Source organism: Trachurus japonicus, chromosome 4 (genome assembly GCF_045865225.1).
Source record: "Trachurus japonicus isolate A0001 chromosome 4, Traja_1.0".
Classification (NCBI taxonomy): domain Eukaryota; kingdom Metazoa; phylum Chordata; class Actinopteri; order Carangiformes; family Carangidae; genus Trachurus; species Trachurus japonicus.
Window position 1 is genome coordinate 22617978 of NC_140910.1, and position 21706 is coordinate 22639683.

Here is a 21706-nt window from a genome sequence, read left to right on the forward strand (position 1 = left end):
CTTTTTCAGATTCAGATTCAGAGTCAGATTCCCTTTATTGATCCCGTTTACAAACTCCTGAATAGTAGCTAAGAGAAAATCATTAACAAAAAGTATAAATAGGAATTGAACAGGATCAAGATTAAGAATAAAATAAGATAAAATAGAATAAGCATAAATACAAAATATAATAATAATAATAATTTACTACATTTAGGCCTACTTTGCAAATAAACATGATTATTTTTCTATTTCATATTATTTCATTCAGACTTTTCAGCTAAAGAGTCTTTCAGCATTGCTTCTCAGCATTAGCCTACTTCAGCATGCATTTTCTTCAGGAAATGCTTTTTCTAGTTTTTAGTGTTTCCACTTTTTTATGGCTTTTATATTTATACTGGTCGATCATCTTTCTTTCTTTCTTTCTTTCTTTCTTTCTTTCTTTCTTTCTTTTAACCGCGAAAATGCTGTTTCCCCATTTTTGTCCTGCACATTTGAACGCCTCACTGTGGTGTGTTTAGTTTCCTGTGCGGCGGACGGAGGCTGTTGCTGATGGTGCTCCAGCAGGAGAAGTGCGCATTAAGTGGATCAGGAGTTGACAACAGATGCGTCGCCGCGGAGAACAGAAGCAGGGAGCTCTCCGTGCATGACAAAACGTCAACACAACGAGCAGGATGATTTCCTGGCACTATTATGGATTTAATCAGCTATAATTTTAATTTATTTGCCTGCACCATCCTCATCTCATCACTATTTGTGATAAATGGTAAGTCAAGGCTGCTTTAACCATGTGGGTCTGAGTTTTCATTTGTTACTCTTTAATTTATCAAATTATAACCATGTGTTGTGCTTATATACTCACACTGTTGCACATAAAGCTGGAATAAAAATATATTTTACCTCTTCTAATGAAATAATTGTGACAATGTGATTTATCTTTGATAGATAAAGTCCTATATCTTCTCAAAACTAACTGGGACTCAATGTGTAATCATTGCACCTGGTCAAAGGTAATTACTGATGTGTATAAATAAGAATAAAAAGTGAAAATAAGAATCAATTCCAGCTTTGTGGACAACAGTGTCCTTGTAAAACTGTCTTTTTTTGTATTTGTTCAGCTTCAAACAAGACAGTTGGTGTTGAATCATAACTCCAGGATCATGCATCTCTCAAGCTTAAGTACAATACTAATTCAAACTCTTTTCTTTCGTTATTGCTTCATATAAACATTTAAAATAATCAAAGCAGTGCACAAGTTACTAGCCACTGTGTGTAAGGGGGTTGCATTTCAACCAGTCCATGCTTAGAATTTCAATCTCCAGGCGATGAGATGACATCATTGCCTATAGAGATCTTCATACATTGAAAAGCTGAAATGACTAAAAAGGGATCTAACCATGGGGAGGGGGGTGGGGGTGCGGGTGTATTGACCCATGAGGGAATTGGGGGGAATCATGGGGGTTGAGTTGTGTGGATAAGTGATGGGACAGAAAGGGGACATCTCTCTGACATGCACAATAACAACAGCTTCTTATCACCACAGAAACAAACACGCAGACAGATGCAGCAGCGACATGCATCAGTTCAGAGAAGATGTCAGATGCCCCACGTGTGTGCCGTTTGAGGGTCTCCAGATAGGACCCAAACAAAGACCCTTAGAAGTCATTTGCATATGAAAAAGCCTTACATGCTGTGGGAGGGGATGTGTGGTTGGTTGGTTCTGAAATAAGCAACAGGCCTGGATCTGTGCACTAAGGACTGAACTTTGCCTCAGAGAAACACTGGGAGATCAGTGAATTTAGCAGAACGCCAGTTTACAAGATACACTACCTCTAATCATTTCCTGAATCGTATATGTAGACAGCCATCAGAAGTTTATTTTTCCATGGTTATAAGCTTTAATTTCTAACATATACATGCCACACTGCTGCTGCAACATGTGGCTCTGCTCTGCTCTGTGGGTTAATGATTGATCCTTGTTGTAATGAGTGGTAATATACTGTAGGCATATGTTCAGGGCATTGCCACTGATACCCATGATCTCCATCACGCCCCTGGGGCATTTGGAGCATATACCTCTGTCACGCTGGGTCCAAGTCTAGACGTATATAAGCTGCTCCTGGAGAACTGTGCCTGCTGTCTGTGAAATTGATTGACCTCCAACCAATGACAGATGATTGGTGCTGCCTGCGGTTGGTGAAGATGGAAGAGCACCAAGTGTGATCGTGCTCTTCTCTGTGTCTTTATAGTCTGCACTCGGTCTGATTGGGCTCTTGAGGCATGATTACTGTGTGTGATTATTGCAGTAGCTACCTTTGTGGGCCCACAGCTTCATAATGATGTTAAATCTTTCTTGCACCCATCATGCAAAAACACACTTACACTCTCTCTCAAGTATTGGCATATCCACCCAATATCCATATATTACTTTCAAGGCGTTTAGAAATCTGGTGCAGGCTGATTATCATGTAACAGAAGCGACATTTGAAGCCTCCTTTTTGTGGCATCATGCCTCTGTGTCCCCTTATGCACATTCCAGGGATTACGTGGATCATTGCCTCTGAGCTGGTCCCATTTGTTCTGCCTGGGGTATGGCAGTTTTGAGATGCCTGGATGATAGCTATTTGTCTGTGATGTTTTCTTGCAAATGTAGGAGCTGTGGAGGGGGGGCAGGGGGACAGGTCTCAAGATGCTAGATTAGATTTTAACAGGAAGAGGGAGAGAAAAAGACATCATCATCATCATCATATAAAGATGATTGGTCCTCAGGTCAAAATGAATCTGTTACCTTTTACATTTTATTTGCCACACTTGTGTGTACATCTTTATGAAGTCTCAATGTACAGGCACATAATCAGTGCTGGAGTCAAGCAGATACAGAATTCATTTATGATATTGTCATAATGCGCTTTTACTTATTGAAACTTAAAGGGCGGTTTAATTGGGAAATACTGAATTTAGGAAATTAAAACTTTTTTTCTTAAATTGCTGTTGCTTCTTGATATTAGAAAAATTTGCAGTCAAAATTATAGATAGACCGAACCATATAGCCTGTCTTTAAAACCAAATGAATCAGCAAATTTATACAGATATTGATAAACAAATACTTCCTCTTATGAGAGAGGTTTGTCATCTTAAATTCTTCTTTCAAGTGTAGATCTCGTGGGCTGACTATTAAAGATATTGCACTATAATTATCTGCAAATATGTGATTAAATGTATGAGAAAGATGAAATTGAAATGACAAGAAACACTTAATTTATAGCAACAAATTGAAATGCATGTGAATTTTTATGAGCTTAAATTCACAGTTCTGTACATAATGTAAATGTGTATTAGTCTTTCAATGGAAAACAACTCACATGATTAAGTCGAACACAGTTGGAGAATGATTCCTCTTCATCCTCGTTGAAGTACTCATCCTGTGATTAGTATGGATATCATGTGCTGACTGAAGAGCAGAGCCCCAGCCATGTGGTCTGAACACCTGCTGATTAAAAACACACCGTAAAGTGTAAAGAAGCAAAAGCCTCTAATTGCTTTCTACTTACTTGAGTCTATTTCTATGGAAATAGATTGAGTGCTGAAGCAAAACAGTGGAATTGGTTACTATGGAAGCCAGGGATGATGCGTTGAAAGGCCCTTAATTGAGAGCGTGTCCTCTTGATGTATCTTTCTTTTTCATAAAATAATAATTTATCATTAGTCAGTTTTTCAGTATAGACAATATAACCTGATGTTGCAAAGCACTGTAGAGTACATGCCTTTATATATTATATATGTATATACAGTAGCATATTACAGATATTTGGATTAAAAGGATTGCAAACTCTGATTTTGTAGTAAAAAAGAAAAAAAAAAAGAATGATGTTCAACGATGTTAATATATAAATGTTATGTGTTCATAGGTGCATCTCCTGATAGGCTGCCACAAACTGTGGACCTGTGCTCTCCAAACCCGTGCCAAAACAGGGCCTTATGCAGAACCCACAGGGACGGCTACTCCTGCTTCTGTGTGCCGGGGTTCCAGGGGGCTCACTGTCAGGTCGATGTGAATGAGTGTATTTCACAGCCCTGCAGGAACGGAGCCACCTGTGTGGACAGAGTGGGCAGGTTCTCCTGTCTGTGTCCTCCCGGGTTTACTGGTGAGTGGGAAGAACCGTGCCTTAACTCCCAGGAGCATCTCAGGAGTGAGATGTTTCTGTCTGAAAAACAGCAGAAGGCTACGTCAACATATTCATGAGTTCAGTGCTTTAGTAGTAGTAATATGTTTTTTTGTTGTTGTTTGTTGATACTTTGGAGCACTTGAAAGTTTGACCTTTAAATTTAGTTGTACTAACTAAGTGCTGTAGGCCTACAATAACAATAAAGCTATTCTATTCTATTTCTATAAATGTAATTTACAAGAAAAAAACCTTTGTGTTTTAATATTAAAAAGACCACCTCAAACCACCGTATTGACGAAACTGATGGGATTATTATGCAGGTAGCATGATGGTGCAGTTTTAGTCACAGCATGAAGATCCTGGGTTGCTTGCCTATCTCTATAGGTGGCAGACATGTTGTTGTATTGGTGAACCACTTCCCTGCTGTCAGCTGGCACTGGGCTCAGAAGTGACCCTCAGAATAAGTGGGGAGAGTTAATGGATAGATGGACAATAATGTTTCTAAACTATTCCCATGTGTGATTTTAACATCTTTTATGTTTAGTAGGCCCACTCTCCAAATCTGCTTTAAACAGATTTAACTTGTTAAACCTCTAGCGACGCCCTTAGATAATGGATTGTAGCTGGGTGAGAGTGCAGGTATACATTAGAAAAGATACTATACGTATGTAGTGTGCTGTTTTTTTTTTAGGTTTGTCTGCCTTAGAGTGCAGAACATCTGCAGGTCCTTGTTGTGAGATAAAAGAGCAGTCAACACATGATCACAGCCAGTCCACATAAAAGCTGTTCTCATTTCTGTCCTCACTGTTCGTATCGTGCTGTCCTGCCCTCTGACATCTGTATCTCTTTGATGTCCACAGGGCTCGCTTGTGAGGTCCAGATTGATGAGTGTCAATCACAGCCATGTCTGAGTGGCGGCAGTTGCCGTGACTACCCCGGTGGCTTCACTTGCACCTGCCGGCCCGGTTTCCAAGGACACCGGTGCGAAATCAACATTGATGAGTGCCAACAGCAGCCATGCCAAAATGGGGCTCTGTGTAGAGACGGGGTGAATGAGTGAGTGGCCCAGCCCCCCAGTCGTTGAAAAGATGTAGCTTATTAACACAAATATACTGTAAATAATCACATTTCATAATCATAATCATAATTTTGTTGTGTGATTGTGTCAGATACAGCTGTGACTGCTCTCACACAGCCTTCACAGGCAAACACTGCGAGACCCCACTTCCTCCATGTCACTCTGAACCCTGCTTCAACAGCGCCATCTGCAAGGACGTCCAGGGTAATTACACCTGTGAATGCTGGCCAGGTAAATGACATGCATTGTTACACGGTTAACAGGGGAGATAATGTATTTCTGAGTTACAGATTTATGTTTTTCTTTTATATGTATATACAGATATAAATATATATCTCTTTAGTTGGAATGATATTCACATGTCACAGGATCTCATATACTTTTAACTGCTGTAATCCTACATTAAGTCATCTTTATACCACCTAATGATAAATAAATAAAGGGGGAAAGAAATGTATTTGTTTTGTATATAAAACTATAATCTCGGTGAATAACACTGTCTTATTTTGAAATTATTTGATCTCCCTGTTATTACTTTTGACTTGTCCCTCTAAATCTAACAAGCACTAGGCTTCATGCAAGATTGTTTTCTTTGCCAGGGTAAGGATATCAAGTGTTATAATTTTGAAATGATGAGAGATTAATTTCCAAAGAGAGAATAAAACAAAGCAAAGGCAGGCATATACTTATAACACATGCATTCAAATTTGTACACAATGTGCAGTATCATGTTACCCCGACTGTGCGAACACACCGATGATGACTCTAAACACAGTGGACTCTAACTCACTCTAATACATAGTCTATAGGACATCATATACTGTCAGTCATGTACATTATTCCCTTCTGCTTGCTCATTTCAGGGTTCGAGGGCCATCAGTGTGAGATAGACATCAGTGAGTGCAGCAGCAGCCCCTGCAGACACGGAGGCCGCTGCATTGAGAGGTCATGGCAGGCCCTGTATGGCAGTGAGCCCCTGCTTCCTGCGTACTATGACCCGCAGCATGCTGCAGGCTACATCTGCAGCTGTCCTCTGGGAACAACAGGTAATTCATTCAGAATAACCAAACTGAATTAATTATACACGGGTCTCTAACGATGGTTATACAGGAGCAGATAGTTTCCACCTTATTCCACAGTGTGTAGAGACTTTATATTGTTCACTCTGACATAGCTGCAAAAATCACAGATCAGTGAGATGAGAAGTTTCTGCCTGGAGCAACGGCAGCGTGAGAGGGTGAATCTAAATTTGGGAACGTTTTGCTTCTTCTATTTTGTAAAAATGGATGCTAAACATTACATGCACACACAGCCAGTTCCAGCTTTTGATGAGGTGAGAGCTGAGTTCATCCAAACAATAAACCACCTCATCTCTACAGGTATCTCGCCACGCTGAAAGGTATGATGTATTAGGTGATCTACAGACTTATTGTTAGGGGTTTTCATCATGTTCAAAATGAAAACAAAGTCAGTTTTAATTTAAATTTAATGTTTTGGTTAATGTACAGATAATCCATTGAGGGTATAATTTGTAACCTCAAAAAATAAGGTTACTTACTAACCTATAGTAACTAAGGTTACTATAAACTAACTGAATAACTCTATGGCAGCGTGAACTCCCAGGACAACTTCACCATCAGCATCGCTGTGACAGAAAATAGCTCAAAGAGACGGCTGTAAATTCTGCTGCTGACTATATACAGTAACTGTGGTGAACTGACCTCAGTCACATTTGACAGGTTCATTATTTTGGCGCCCCCGGGTGGTGGCAAAGAGCAAATTATAAATTGCAGAATTATTCTCAAGGATGGTCTTTAACAGCTTCTATGAGCCAAACCCCAAACTGTAAGAAAACCATGAAAGATTTAAAGACACAAATATAGGTAGTAGCTTGTATTTGAGCCTCATTGTGAGTCTGTTCTTTTGTTGTTGTTGTTTTATTTTTTTATCTTGGCCCTGTTATTGTTGTGTAATCACACCATTGTGAGAAGACTGTGGGACAAACAATTGCAAATTAGTACGTCTAAGCTTAGGTCTAAAGAAATATGGTCTACAGATAATGTACTTTGTATACAAGTGATTATATTCATGTATTCACAGTGCATCAGTGCCTATAGAGAAACCTGTTGTGTTACACAAACATGTTACATCAAATTATACAATACAGTCACAGAAGCAGAAAATTCCAGTTTCCCCTGCTTACACAAGACTTGATCTAGCGATGTAGGTAAGACTGTGAGCCTTCGCCTGCTGAGAGTTGTGTTCTAAAAATTGATTCCCTGCCAGTTGCAGTGGCACTGAGTCACTAAGGTGGCCAAATAGCATTAGTTTAATCCCCAGGATCTGGCTTTGCTGGTCTCCTGACTGGAGCTATTCAGCGCCGGCGTGGTTGTAGGGAAGTTGACAAGGAGCGGACCTCCACTGGCATGGCCTGTACACACACAGACTAATATGGTGCAGTTAGACCAGTTCGGGGCTGTTCTGGGGGAAAAAGTGACGGCATGATGTGGACACCTGCACCATGGATTTGGGGAATTTTGTTGCTCGGAACAGGTACAGTAACATCAGACCATGTTCTTGTCCGTCTAGATATGTAGTGTTGGTAATACATAACATGAATTCAGTTCCTGCTGCTCTTTATCCTCACATACTACCAATGTAAAACAGATAAATGACTTAATAGTTGACATTCAGTGTTTTTGTACACTGTGGTGTACGATACAACTTGTAGCTGTTGCTTTGTGAGGCAAACTGCCCACTCAGTGTTTTTATTTATGATTTTAAAACTGATTAGATAGCATCAACACAAACAAACAGAAAAACAGTGTTATGGAAATGATATATGATGGTAACTTAAAGTCTCTACTCCTGTTATGTAATACAGACGGAGCTGAACTACAGTGAACTAAAGTGAACTGTAATTGTTGGGTTGCGTCAGGTATCGTGACGGCACGCATGTCAGGATTGAACATGGTAGTTTAAACTATTCCAAAGGCCCGCAAAAGTAAAAAAACAAAACAAAAATAGGATCCATTATACACATAAGTAGCAGGCGTTTACAAAATATGGAACAAAATGGGGGGAAAAAAATCTTGGTACATGTCAGTGTCTACACTAGCAATCATCCAACTTACCCAAGTACATCAGTATGTATCCATGTTATTAATGGTAAACGAATTAGGACGGAAATAGACGGAGAAATGACAGTTATAACCTGTTTAGTGAGCAAAATGACCAATAACACATCATTTACTTCACATTTACTTCACAGCTTCAGTTTCATAGTTGAGCTAGATTTGTGTCTTCCCTTGTTAAAAAGACAAAATAGCTGATGTTATTATTTTCTTGTGTTGACAGGTTCCCTCTGTCAGGAGGTGATAGACCAGTGTGATCCCAGTCCCTGCCAGAACGGGGGCAGGTGTGAGAGCCATGTTGGAGGCTACGTTTGCCACTGCCTCCAACAGAGTCACGATGGCGCTCTTTACGGAGGTGTGAACTGTGATGTGAGGCTGGTGGGCTGTGAGGGACATGAATGCCAGAACCAAGGCTCCTGCTCTCCCTTCTTGCTGGATGGGACTCACGGCTACACCTGCTCCTGCTCAGCCGGGTACACCGGACCCCTCTGCAAGACCCCCACCACGTTCTCCTTCGAACGGAAAGGCTACCTGCTGCTTCAGAGTCCCCTTGTGGACACCGAGGTCTCTTGCAACATCACCCTCAGCTTTAAGACTGTTCTGCCCGGAGCGGTGTTGTTCCAGAGGAACAACAGGGGCCTGCTGCTGAGCCTGGAGCTGGAGGGGGGCCAGCTCCGTCTCACACTCAGGAAGGAGGCAGAAGCAGAGACTCCTATCCAGTTTCTGGAGCTCCCGCACGCTGTCACAGATGGACAGTGGCATTCTGTAGAGGCTGTACTTGGAAACATGATGCTCAGCCTGAAACTCTTGGATGAGGCTGGGAGCTGTGGGAGCCAGCCGTGCCACATGGTGGCCCCGCTCCAAAGCACCTTGGACGGGCTGGTGGCGTATCCTCAGAACACTTTTATTGGAGGAGTGCTTCAGGACTCAAATGGGCCCAGCGAGGCCTCCCCACCTCCAGCATTTATTGGCTGCATGCGGGATGTGTTTGTGGACTGGCAGCTCGTCGTCCCCGAGGAATGGCTGAGCGACTCTGCTGTTAATGTGTCCCCTGGCTGCAGCTACAGGGACCGCTGCCTGGATGTGCCTTGCCAAAACAGAGGACAGTGTGTCAACCTGTGGCAGACCTACCAGTGCTGGTGTCCAAGGCCTTATGAGGGGCACGACTGTGAGGAGGGTATGTACAGAGCTGTGAAACAACAGACTATATTATAAGTGGAGATAATGCAGGAAAGTCAAATAGCAACAATATAAAAAAATTGGTTGCAGATTTTGGTTTCTAAATCTATTAGTTCTGCCAAAAAGAAGTTTATTGCACAAACACAAATGGAAAGGTCACTCTCATCAAATTTCTTAATCTTCATTTGCTGATTTGTAACAGGATATAAGGGAGCAGAAATTAGGCCAATCAAAAGCCACAGCAAAGGACAGAGGCAGAGATCCTCTTATCTTACTGGATTAAGGATGTAAGGGTTTCTATTTTGGAAGTACACTGGGAAACATTACAGGAAGCTGCATGGCGTTCAGTCAGCTAACGGTAACCTCTGATCAATACATCGGACAGTGAGTGATACATACGTTGATTGAAAAGTGTTCAGGTTGTGTCCCACTGAGGATATCTAGAGCCTCTTAACTCTATCAAAGCAGATGACTGATCACCAGTACAGTGATGTGATCTTTGCATTCACATTAACCAAAATTGACACAAATGCACATCCTTTCTATTTATACATACATAGAAATTCCAACTTTTATGTAGCTTTTATATGACCTATCATTTTCTGCGTGACCTCTGTGCATTCTCATTGTCGTGTCTGCCTTATCATCAGGTGGCCAAACCACATTAGAAAGTGCTGACAGAGGACACAGATCATACGGCACATGAGGGCTGGTGGCTGCTTGAATGCTCTCTGTCTGTTCTCTGTGACTGTGCTCAGGACTTTAATGTAAACAGCTCATCTGTCCAGATATTCATTCATTTCTTTATTTCAGACCCAAGGGGATCCATATCGCCATAAAAGCACAATAAAAATAATAAAAGAAAGACAGAAAAAGAGTAAAAAAAAGAAAATAGATAGTTTCTGCAAACACCTAAATGTATCACAATGCTCTTGTAAATGTAAATATTTGAATTTTTATCCTCAGCACAGATGAGAATAAACTCTGAAATGGCATCAAAACAGTCTGTATCAACTAACAAAATGGATAGATTATATTGAAATACAAGGAGTGTGAGCTCTTTTTGTGCTTGGTTGACTTTTCATCTTGGTATTTTCACTTCAAAGGACTGCAAATAAATTGTATTATTAAACTTATTAAACTTCCTCAACACATGTTTGCCAAGATGAAAAGTTCAAGATGTTGAACACCCAGTCAACTCGTATTTCTTATTTTAATCTCCTGTTTTCCTCTTTTTGCAGAGCATGTGACTGCACGCTTTGGGAATGAGGACTCTCACAGTTACGCTGCGTTCACAGTCACCGATGACCTGGGCCCCGACTTCTCCATCTCCCTCTTCCTGCGTACACGGAGGCGCAATGGACTCCTCCTGGTGCTCGGCAACAGCAGCAGCCAGTACCTGCACGTGTGGCTGGAGGACGGCAGGGTCACGGTTCAGATGAACAACTTTGAGAGTCTGAGGGCAGAGAGCGCGGTCAACGACGGGGAGGTCCACTTTGTGAGCGTGGAGGTGGCGGGGGATCGCATGGCGCTGTACGTAGCTGCTCAGAAACAGGGAGATGTGGAGATCAGGACGGTCGATGTCCGAGCAGGTGATACCGTGTATGTGGGAGGTCTGTTGGAGAGCAAGGCCACTGCAGCGTTTGGAGGATATTTTAAAGGTTGTATCCAGGACCTGAGGATCAATGACACTAGACTGCAGTTCTTTGGGTTGGACGCCTCAGTGAGAACTTACCCTCTGCAGCTCATGGAGAACGTGACCAGTGGGTGCTCAGGGGACAACGCCTGCAGTGTGAGTAACGTGTTGTTTTGTTAATTGTTTGTTAACCTTTTATTTTGAGACTTAAGCTGCGTTTGCACCAGTCTTTTATTTTGATTTTGCTGTAGAATTGGATATTATGTGATGAGGAGAGGGGTGTCTATGGGGATTGAGTCTTTCTTGGAGCCATCTTCTAGTGACACTCCCAAATGGTGATGTGTTTGCGGCTTCATTTTTCAGCCTCTGAAGCTGCTGCTCTGTAAATCAGGCAGAGGCCGTGAAACATCAAGTGTAAGTAACCAACTGCATCAATTTGTCATCCTCAGAGAAACCCTTGTCTCAACGGGGGGATGTGTTACTCCAAGTGGGATGACTTCACCTGCACCTGCCCCCCCAGCACAGCAGGGCGGCACTGTGAAGATGTGAGGTGGTGCGAGCTGTCGCCGTGCCCCGCAGACTCAGAGTGCAAGATGCTGATCCAGGGATATGAATGTAAGTGAATCCAGTCAGATACATCAGAGGGAGTTTCAAATCCACGTCAGGTCACAAGACATTATGGTTACAGTTTTTGGGCAGGATTGCTGATATCTATATATCTATTTTTTATTTGACCTATGTTCATAGTGGTTTCTTATAATAATTAGATAAACAACATCTGTAGCTACTGTACAAGGAGCCTGTATGTATTAGTCATTGTTCTGGCATCCAGCCATTGACTTAAACTAGTTAAATGATCTATCTATCTACCTTCTACCAGCTGATAGTATAATTACTGTTGGATTGTGTTAAATAGACTAAAGTAAAAGGGTTATTGAAGTTCATATGTTCATATCATATTAGTTGCTGCAAAATAGTAATGAAAATGATACAGTAAGTATTAGTTAGTCATATCATCATATAGTCACATGTAACATTAACCAATAGAACTATGGGGTACAGTATGCTTAAGCCGTATACATTTTGTCAGTGTCTCCCAACAGTTCATTCTTTAAAGATACACTTCATGTCCACGTTCCCTTCTTTTTATGTTAGGTAAAATAACTTAAACCCAAACAAAGAGTCAGTTATACCTCTTCTATAAATATATTTGAGCTTGTTTGTGGAATTGGTTGTTGCAGAGTTAATTGGTCACCGTGTACAGCTCCACACACCTGACGATAAACCAGCCTCACTCTGCCCTCTCAGTTTACTGAATGTGCTCCATAAAGCAGGATTGGCCTGAGGCCAGCTTATCCTTTTTTTGCTGGGATTAGTGATGATTTACTGTGTCACCCCGTCTGTCCTGTAAGCCACCCCACGTTCAGCGATTAACTCACCGCAGAGCAAATACCTGCTCCTAACAGGAATTTACCATAAATGACCTTATGTAGTTGCTAAAAGGATTTCAGTGTTATCAAACCAGGAAAGGCTGTGCTGTAATGATGTCTGTTGTTTGTCAGTGTTTAAATTAGAAGGGTTAATACCCTTGTTGTTGCATAGTGGCAGATAATCAGGGCAGAGAAACCAGCTTTGCAAATGTGTAAACAAACAAAGCAACATGGTGGATATTTTCCTCTGATCTTCCAGGCTACTCCAATGCAACCTTCCTGAACGAAACCACCGTTCTGTCCTACCGGGGAAACGGACACATATCCCGCAACCTCACCAACCTGTCCCTGAACCTGCGCACACGGAGGCGTAATGCAGCGATCCTACATGCAGAAAGAGGCTCTGCATTCATCACACTCTCTGTCCAGGACAGCTTCCTCTTCATGGAGCTTCAGGGCAGCAGAGAGGAGGAGGAGGAGGAGGGGGAGGGGGAGGGGGGAGAGGAGGCCGTGCCTCCTGTCAGCCTGAGCAGCCGCAGGAGCGTCAGCGATGGAGAGTGGCACAGTGTCCATGTGTTCATGGCAGCGCCGTGGGCACAAACCTCCCGCTGGACACTGGTTGTGGATGAAGAGATCGAGGAAGCTCGCACTTCCAGGGCCCAGGGAGGCAACTTGGACTTCCTCAGGGAAGAGGTGGACATCTTCTTGGGCGGCCTGGCCCCTGACGCCGGCTGGCCCCTGACCGGATGCCTGAGCACGGTGGAGCTGGGTGGCATCGCCCTGCCGTACTTCAGCCCCTCTGACGTGAACCTGCCGCGCCTGCAGGAGGAGCAGTTCGTCCGGACGTCGCTGGAGCCTCCTCTCCCCGGCTGCAGCGGGGCGCCCGTGTGCGAGCCCAACCCCTGCCTGAACGGAGGCGAGTGCCAGGATCACTTCAACACCTACAACTGCAGCTGCGCCGAGGGCTGGGCCGGGAGGCGCTGCGACTTCTTCACCAACACCTGCGCTTCCGGCCCCTGCGTCCACGGCAACTGCAGCGTGAACGGGATGACCTACGAGTGCGCCTGTGACTTTGGCTACGCGGGTGTGGACTGCGAGGAGGAGGTGGACATGTGTGAGACCCACCTGTGTGCCCATGGAGGCACCTGCCTGCATGGGCCGGACAGGTACGCCTGCCTCTGCGCTGAGAACTACACCGGACCGCTCTGCAAGTAAGTGCAAGTGTTTTCTGGATCTAGTAGAAAACAGGAGAATAGAATAGAAATAAACAACAGACTCAGACCAGCAGCAGAGGAGGAAACAATCCCAATATGAATATTTAAAGCTTTGCAGATGACTTTGCCCTTCTAAGAACAGTTTTCAGAGCTTAGTTAGTTAGCAAACACAAAACACACAAATAAATGCTCCAAAATTGCACAGACAAGGGATCGGAGCACAACACAAAGACACTCCTTCGCCGTAAATGTCTCAGCATCTCTGCCTCTGTTCAGCATTTCAACCACACCTGCAGTGAGCGTCTCAGAAGCTGCATTTCTATTCTAGTGTCAGCCAGAAAGGGCCTCAGTCTGCTGCGGTGTCTCACTACACAAGGCTCTCTGGTTCAGCACCAGTTTTCTTCCCCCACCCCTGTCATCTACCGTTTGCCTCGGAGAACCAGCAGGGGAACGCCTCCAACCATTTATCCTGTAAACACGCAGGCTCTTGCATTTTTGCATCTCCTGCACGAGGAAAAAAACCCTTTGCAAGTGTCTCGCTAAGCAAGCCACGAGACAAGCTTCTCCTCGTCTCCCTTCACTGGGAACATCTAGGCTGTAAAGTTTTCATCAAAATGACTTTCTTTTTGTTTGTCTCTCTTGTTTGTGTGTGTCTTTCTACCTCCCATCTTGCCATCTGTTTCTCTCCAGTGAACGCATTGAAGAAATTCCGTGGTACATTGTTGTCAGAAAAGTGTAAGTTGTTTCTTTTTTTTCTCTCTCTCCCTCTATTTCTCTGGTGTTCGCGATTTGTTTCCTGTTAGATATTAGTCTCTCAAATGTCAGGTTCTGTGACTCCTCTTTCGTCTTTTTTTTTTTTTTTTTTGTTCGACAACATGCGACAAAATGCCAAGCAAAGCTAATATTAACGTCGCCTGTGACATTGTGTTTGTTTTGGATGGAGATAACCGCTGTGTCAGATGAGTGACAGCTCAGTTCAAAATGATTGAAACATCACCCACCAAAAATGTGCACTTTTCAAAATGAAAAAGCTCCTCTTGTTTTCTTTTTTTTGTAATTGTTGAGGGATGAATTTCAAATTACTACCAGATGCTGAACATTTTGGAACAGAGCTGCTGTGCTTCAGGCAAATACAAGGTTACAGAGGCCAAAGAGAAATGGTTGGTTTTTTCATTCCTGTACATGTGATTTGACATCCTGCTAGTGAATAGTTTCATGAGGTCTTTAATCTTATTATCCTGGTCACCTCCTAAACCTCTTTGTCTCCCCTGTGGAGAGCAGCGGGAGGCCGTACAATACGGTTCCTGTCTGCCTGATTCCCCTGCTTCCCCAAAGACGTCAAACTCCAGGGAACTCAACAATACTGAGTGTGCAGCCTCTAATGAAAACACAAGTGACACACGCATTCACCCGCTTATATGTCTGATTGTCCTTCACCAGACAGCCCAAGCTACCCGTTTCCCTGTGTGGCGATGAAACCAGAAACTACACCTGCTTCAACGGAGGCAACTGCACTGACCGAGAGCTGTCCTGTGACTGTCCCCCCGGCTTCGTCGGACACCGGTAGGAGAGAGAAATAATATGTCATTATTGTTAAATAGTAAATCAAATGGATCCAGTAGGGTCTGAGATATGAGGAGAAAATGCACTGTCATCCTGTGATTTGTCAGTGGAGCACAGGGTGAGCACGGGTTAGCTGTCATGCAGGTGGACATTGTGGCCAATATACAGTAACCTGAAGAAGTACATATAGAGCTTTATCAGACAGTAAATAATGATAAATCAGCGCATAAGGAGCATTTTACTGCTGTAACAGGTTGAAGCGGAGCTGGTTTTAACCACTTTATAAACTGTTCGAGACTTTTACTCTTGTGAAAGTAACTGCTAACCATCACTTAAGGCCTCAAATGGTTATTTAAACCAAACAATCTGAGGCATTTAGAGGGCAAATCTCGCATTGGTTTAACAGCTCATTAACATTTGAAGAATAAGACAAAGGGCCCAAAGTCGCCAGTATTCACTATCTATAAATATATATATATATATATATTTACCTTATTAGATTGAAGGTAAAATGTCAATCTGAAAGTAGTTATGATATACGTATGTCAGGTAAAAGTAGTAAAAAGTGCATCTGACATGTAGTAGAGACAGCATAAGGGGAAAATACTCAAGCGGTAGTGAAGTACTGACACAACCTCCTGCTGTATAAGTTTGTTATGGCTGATTTAACTATAGTAAGACTGGATGTGAACATATGGCTTTTATGAAGGGCGATACGTTCTCCCAACAGAACCATCTCTCTGACAGCTCCCTCAGATCAAAGCCTCCAAACCCAAGCCATAAAACCATCTGCTATATATAATGTGCTCAACGTGTCTCTGACCGAGCTGCGACTCTGTGTCCGTAGGTGCGAGCAGGAGGTGGACGAGTGCAAGTCCAACCCCTGTCTGAACGGAGGCTACTGCCGCAACCTCATCAACAAGTTTGTCTGCGTGTGCGACATGAGCTACGCCGGAGACCTCTGCCAGACGGACGTAAGCGACATTTACTTTTACGTGGCCGTGCTGCTGTGGCAGAACCTCTTCCAGCTGCTTTCCTACCTCATCCTCAGGCTGGACGACGAGCCAGAGGTGGACTGGGGAGGAAATGACTGAATGTGTGTGTATGTGTGCGTGTGTGTGAGGGACTGTTTTGACACTATGGGTGCAGAGAGGCATTGGTAGAGGTGATTCACTGTTGGAAGAGCCCTGTAGTTTTGTGTCCAGCACACAGCACAGCACATGTTAGGGGGTTTTGCTCTATAGTTGACGTGCAGTTAATGTTACCACAGAGCTGTTTCTGTGCCTTACAATGACACTTTGGTAATTAATAGCACCTTATTCAAAGTAGTTATTTTTATTTATCCATTTCATTTAATAATTAAAGTAGCTGTGGACCACACAGGCAGTCATCTTCTTGTAAAACCACCACATGCAAAACAGTTTAGGGCTGTAACAATTTAATTATGAGTCATTCTATAAAATGTGAAAAATGGCCATCACATGTTCTCTGTTTTATCCGAACAAGAATCTAAATAACTAAATATTGACAAAATTAATTGATCAGATATTTGTGTCAGTTGCAAAGCTGCAGGGCGCCTCCTCTGGTCTGAAGGGAAGGATGGTCTATGTTCAGTAAAAGCGAGGAACATTATAAAACCTGTGTTATTTATAATGTTTCTCATTGAGGATATCCTGTCAGTCTCGTCTGAACTGGGTTTTTTGGGAGCTCCGTGCCGATGAACGTGTGAACTATCAAAAACAGTCACAGAAGCACCTACGGGGGCTCGGAGACGACAAGATGTCTCTTTGTTCTCGATGTGCATTCAGAGCACTGTGGTGTCTGACTGACTGTCTGACTGACTGACTGACTGACTGAGTGCTGTGCGTTGTTTTTTTTTGTACCAAAGAAGTTTCTGTCTCTTAAACCTTCCTGTGTGAGGCGAAGATATTTTAAGCCTGAATTCTCTGCGGCTCTGCTCGAACGGCGCCCATCAACATTTCACCGTGCTGTTGTGGTCAACATCTCATGACGCTCTGAATCATTGCACTTGTCTGTTCCTCATGGTAGACCTGCATGTGTGTTTTTTTTTTTTTTGTCTGTCTCCTTGGTGTTGTTGTGTCACTGAACGATCCACGTACGATACATGTAATCTATCTTTGTCTTTTCCTCCATCATATTCTGTCCTCATGTCCTGTCTCTGTTTAAATCCTGTGTCTGTCTCTGTTGTTGTCAAATAAAAACAAAATCTTTCTTATCAGCCTTGATTTGTTGTCTGTCCTCTTTTCATCTCTTTGAACTAACGCTTCTCTTCCATAACAAAATATATTTGTTTCATTCCCATTTTCCTCCTATTTTCTCGTCGGTGCAGATTTGATGTGAAGCTTCTCTCACCGATCCTGTCATCGAAATCTTAACCATCTATCACTTTGTGTCAAGAAGTGGATCTGCTGACGCCCTTAGGCTACCGTGACACCAGCACACACATAATCTCTTTTAACAAGATGTAGCGTGAGTGTATCCCAGAATAGCCCAAGTTCATAGCTCAAGTTGCTATACATCCACGCAAGTTTATCTGAAGTAAACGCAAGGTTTTGTCAAATATCAGTGTTTCTTTATTGAGCTACAGTGAAGCGGAGGTAGAGAACAGGACCTGGACTGAAGCCTTGAAACGAGAAGACATTTTTGCACCAGGTGAAGGCTGTAGAGTCTGACTCCTCCCTCCATTACTGACAATCGAGATTTAAGGACCACGGTGAAAAGTGATCACATCAAGAAAAACCATTTAAAGATGATGATTAGGATTATTTAAAGATGTGCATTCCTTAAGTCTCGCCCTCATCACGGTGGCTGAACGATATGAAATACCTGCAGCCAGGCTTCGGAGGTTTTTATTTAACTATGTGTGCAACATTCAGGTATCCACAGACTTGTTTTGACCCAATGGTAAATATGTTATAGCACTTCTATCTCGTGCACCTGCTATCTCGCTGCCATCTCGTCTTTGTGCACATATGTGTGTGTGTGTGCATGTGTGTGTGTGTGCGTGTGTGTGTCCTTTGCAGGCACAGCTAGCCCTAATGGAAAGGAAAGAGGGGGAGGAAATGGGAAGCCATTTTTCAGCTCTGGCACTGATGTGGCCATCCTTTGAGAATGAGAGAAAGAGAGAAAGAGTGAGAGAGAGAGAGAGAGAGAAAGAGAGAGTGAAAGAGAGAGGGAAATGTGCTTCGCCAGCAAAAACAGCAGCATGATGCTGCTGAAGTGCAGTTTCAGCAGAGAACTGGTGACATTCACAGAAGTTCGGTCTGCTTCACAGAAACGTATGAGGGCAGCTTATCTGGCAGACACACACACACACACACACACACACACACACACACACACACACACACACATAGACACACATATACACACACACACACACACACACAGAACAGGTTGATAGTGCTGACAGCAAGGAAGCATACCTGCCATCCCTGTGTGTGTGTGTGTGTGTGTGTGTGTGTGTAGCTGCTGTGTTGTGGCTTCAGGGTGGCCTTGCCATGTACCTTAGAGACTGGTTAGTTAGACATCTCCGTGTCTGTGTGTGTGTGGCAGGCAGTGACTGATGGCGGGTCCTGGCTGCAGGCTGCTCCGGCTCGCTTGTGTCACACTCGCTCTGACAGCCAACTGCGCCGCGGTGACAGGTAAGCACTTTCCAGGAGTCAACAAAGAACCTGTAGAGAAGGAAAAAGAAAGCGTAATGTCTACAGCGCCGAGCGTTGAGCGCATGAGTTTATTTTTTGCCTCGGGATACGGATGGTTGTATTTTTATTAGAATAATGTTTCCGCGTTGATTGCTCAGTGTAAAGTTTGCTGACTTCTGAGATTTCTCTCCAGAGCCTTGTGTAACCTGACAAGCTCAGTGAGAAGCTTCAGTTATGGAGATACTAGTGTCAGCCAGAATTATAAGTGCTGTGGAACGATACTTACAGCTGTTGTGCTGTTGGTAACCTTGTACCAGCCACTCGCAGTGTCACCACCATCACACCTCCCACCACGACGACCGGTGTAAGTTTCATCTGCTGCTCCGTCTTCCTTGCTTCTGGTTTTTAATGAATGAATATTAACAATCACTCACCTGCTGCACTGGAGGCTTTGATTGGTCTCGATTCACTGGGTTTGACTGGTGAGGTCAGGAATCTGTGTTTGCATGCGGGGCGCTTGTGTTTCCGCTCGGTGGTGAGGCTGTTTGTGTGTTTTTGGTGTGTGAAGATCAAAGGGCCCCAAGGCTGTGAGTTAAAAATGAATCTTAGCAGGTTTCACAAGTCATTACAACGCCCTCAGACGCTTCATGTAAAACAGCTTTTCTTCCTGCTTGAAAAGAAGCATGTGTGTGTGTGTGTGTGTGTATGAGCTATTTTTGGTGTGAGTGTTTTGTTTTGTTGTTTTTTTCGGTGGTGTTATGTGCTGATGGGATCATCAGGCAGCATCTTGCCTATATATGTGTGTGTGTGTGTGTGTGTGTGTATGATCCTCCACAGATAGAGCGTGCTCCAGACAGCTCTCGGGTGGCTGCCGTGCTGGCGCCGTGTCTGGTTGGCTTGGCGATAGTGGTGATGGTGGGGCTGGCGCTGGCCGTAGCCAAACTGCGCGAGAGGCGGCAGACGGAGGGAGGTTTCAGTCCTCGGCAACTCGAGGCTCCTGGTGGTCGCAGCCCACCTGCCGAGCTGGGAAACACATCCATCAGCACTTTGGCAGCACGCGTGGAGCGCCTGGTGTAGTGTAAAGCAGTCAGGAGAGGAAGAAGTGTGTGTAAGAAGAAGAGTGTGTGACTGAGAGAGAGAAGAAAAAAAAATGTGTGAGAGAGACAGAAATAAACAGTGCACCCTGTCTGTGCGAAAACCTTTACACCAAAATGTTCTTGTAAAAGCGTCTGTTTCTCTTTCCCACCTCCCTTGCAGCTCACCTCGGAGGGCTTGACCTCTGACCTCTTGCTGTCCATCAGCCTGGTGTCTGTGGTGCTGCTGCTGGTTCTCATCCTGACCTCCGTCGGGCTGGTCGTGGCGATGAACCGCCGCGCCACCCACGGCACCTACAGCCCCAGCCGGCAGGAGAAGGAGGGGTCGCGGGTGGAGATGTGGAGCATCACTCAGCCGCCGCCGATGGAGAGACTGATATGAGTCACAGGAGGAGACTGTGTTTACATGCAGGTTCATTCTCTCATTATTGGAGTCGTTTAGAGGCTGAAAACCAAAAACACACACCTGATATCAGACGTATGATGATGACTCTCTGGATCCTGCATGTTCACATGGTCTTCACCTCACCGTGCCGCCATCTTAAACTGACTGTTCCCGCCTAAAGATCTCACGCTGGAAGACAGTGGGAGGTCTTTTCAGAATCCGCCTTTATTGTCACTATACAGAAGTACAGCGAAATTACAGCAATCAACCTGTCCGTACATATACAGCATACAATACATACAATAAGACAGACATAACAGGATGACTGGGCGATAAGAGGGGGGAGGAAAAGGGGAGAAACAAGTGTAAATGTGTAAATACGCGACCTGGCGATGTTTTGCACCTGCAGCTTCACCACCCGGCAGTACATCCATCTAAATGCAAAGATTTGTGCTCATCAGGTATCGAGACTGTCGCCTCTTTGTCTATATTTATAAAACTGATGGACCAGTCAGCACACACACACACACAAACACAGTCAAACATACACTCACATGGAAAAATTTGTCAAAACATTCCTTATTTAAATTCCTAAAATTCAATCCGTGTGTATTTATTATAGGAAAATGAATTGTCTCTTCTTCTTGTTCGTGTCTCACACTGTGTCTATACACTGAGTGTTGCTGCCTCTACTGATTTAATTTTTGTCCTCTTATAGTCAGCTCTCAGGATCAGTGGTACTACAGTAGTTGACTGGCTGGCTTATTTATTGTTAGTTACCAGAACTGTCTGTGATTAAGCTGTTATTTCCACTGTATATACTTTACTGATTATTTTATTCATAATTTTTAAACTGTGAATTTAATTTTGTACCTTTTAATTGTTGGCACTGCACAAAAAACAATCTGTTGAATAATTAAAGTGAATGTATTTGTGTTAATTTATTCAATGTCTACAAAGTGTTATAGCCTAGCCTATGTTTGCTTTTCACAATAAACCAAAACACTGATAATAAACACAGTATTAGTCAAGGATTCACTGTTGTGCACCGTTACCTCCCATCAAGTCTCCAGTCCTTCCAATCAGATCGCTTCGTTGGAAGTTCTCCACTTGGCCTGGTTTTGGTTTTGTGAACTGTAAATACAGACAAAAAAAAAAAAAACCCACATGGACTGTTTTGTTA

General features: G+C 43.5%; 1 protein-coding gene across 5 annotated transcripts; it reads left to right on the forward strand.

Moving 5' to 3' along the window:
- Positions 1 to 435: 435 nt before the first annotated feature.
- Positions 436 to 20722, forward strand: crb1 (crumbs cell polarity complex component 1). 5 transcript variants are annotated; one of them, XM_085774772.1, is made up of 13 exons: positions 436 to 745; positions 3888 to 4124; positions 5006 to 5201; positions 5315 to 5454; positions 6087 to 6269; positions 8581 to 9534; positions 10778 to 11328; positions 11622 to 11787; positions 12862 to 13813; positions 14507 to 14551; positions 15257 to 15379; positions 16227 to 16353; positions 19882 to 20722. In XM_085774772.1, the coding sequence occupies exons 1-13, from the start codon at positions 673 to 675 to the stop codon at positions 20119 to 20121; spliced, it is 3987 nt and encodes a 1328-aa protein (XP_085630898.1). In that variant the 5' UTR covers positions 436 to 672; the 3' UTR covers positions 20122 to 20722. The 5 variants fall into 5 exon arrangements, with proteins under 5 accessions (XP_085630898.1, XP_085630899.1, XP_085630900.1 ...); XM_085774773.1 differs by having other exon boundaries at positions 20302 to 20722; XM_085774774.1 differs by lacking the exon at positions 19882 to 20722 and adding an exon at positions 18956 to 19223.
- Positions 20723 to 21706: the final 984 nt, after the last annotated feature.

Coding starts and splice junctions, on each gene's coding strand:
- crb1 (XM_085774772.1), top strand. CDS start 673: ATGGATTTAATCAGCTATAATTTTAATTTATTTGCCTGCACCATCCTC. Junction 4,125..5,005: donor GTGTCCTCCCGGGTTTACTG/GTGAGTGGGAAG, acceptor TGATGTCCACAG/GGCTCGCTTGTGAGGTCCAG. Junction 5,455..6,086: donor CACCTGTGAATGCTGGCCAG/GTAAATGACATG, acceptor TGCTCATTTCAG/GGTTCGAGGGCCATCAGTGT.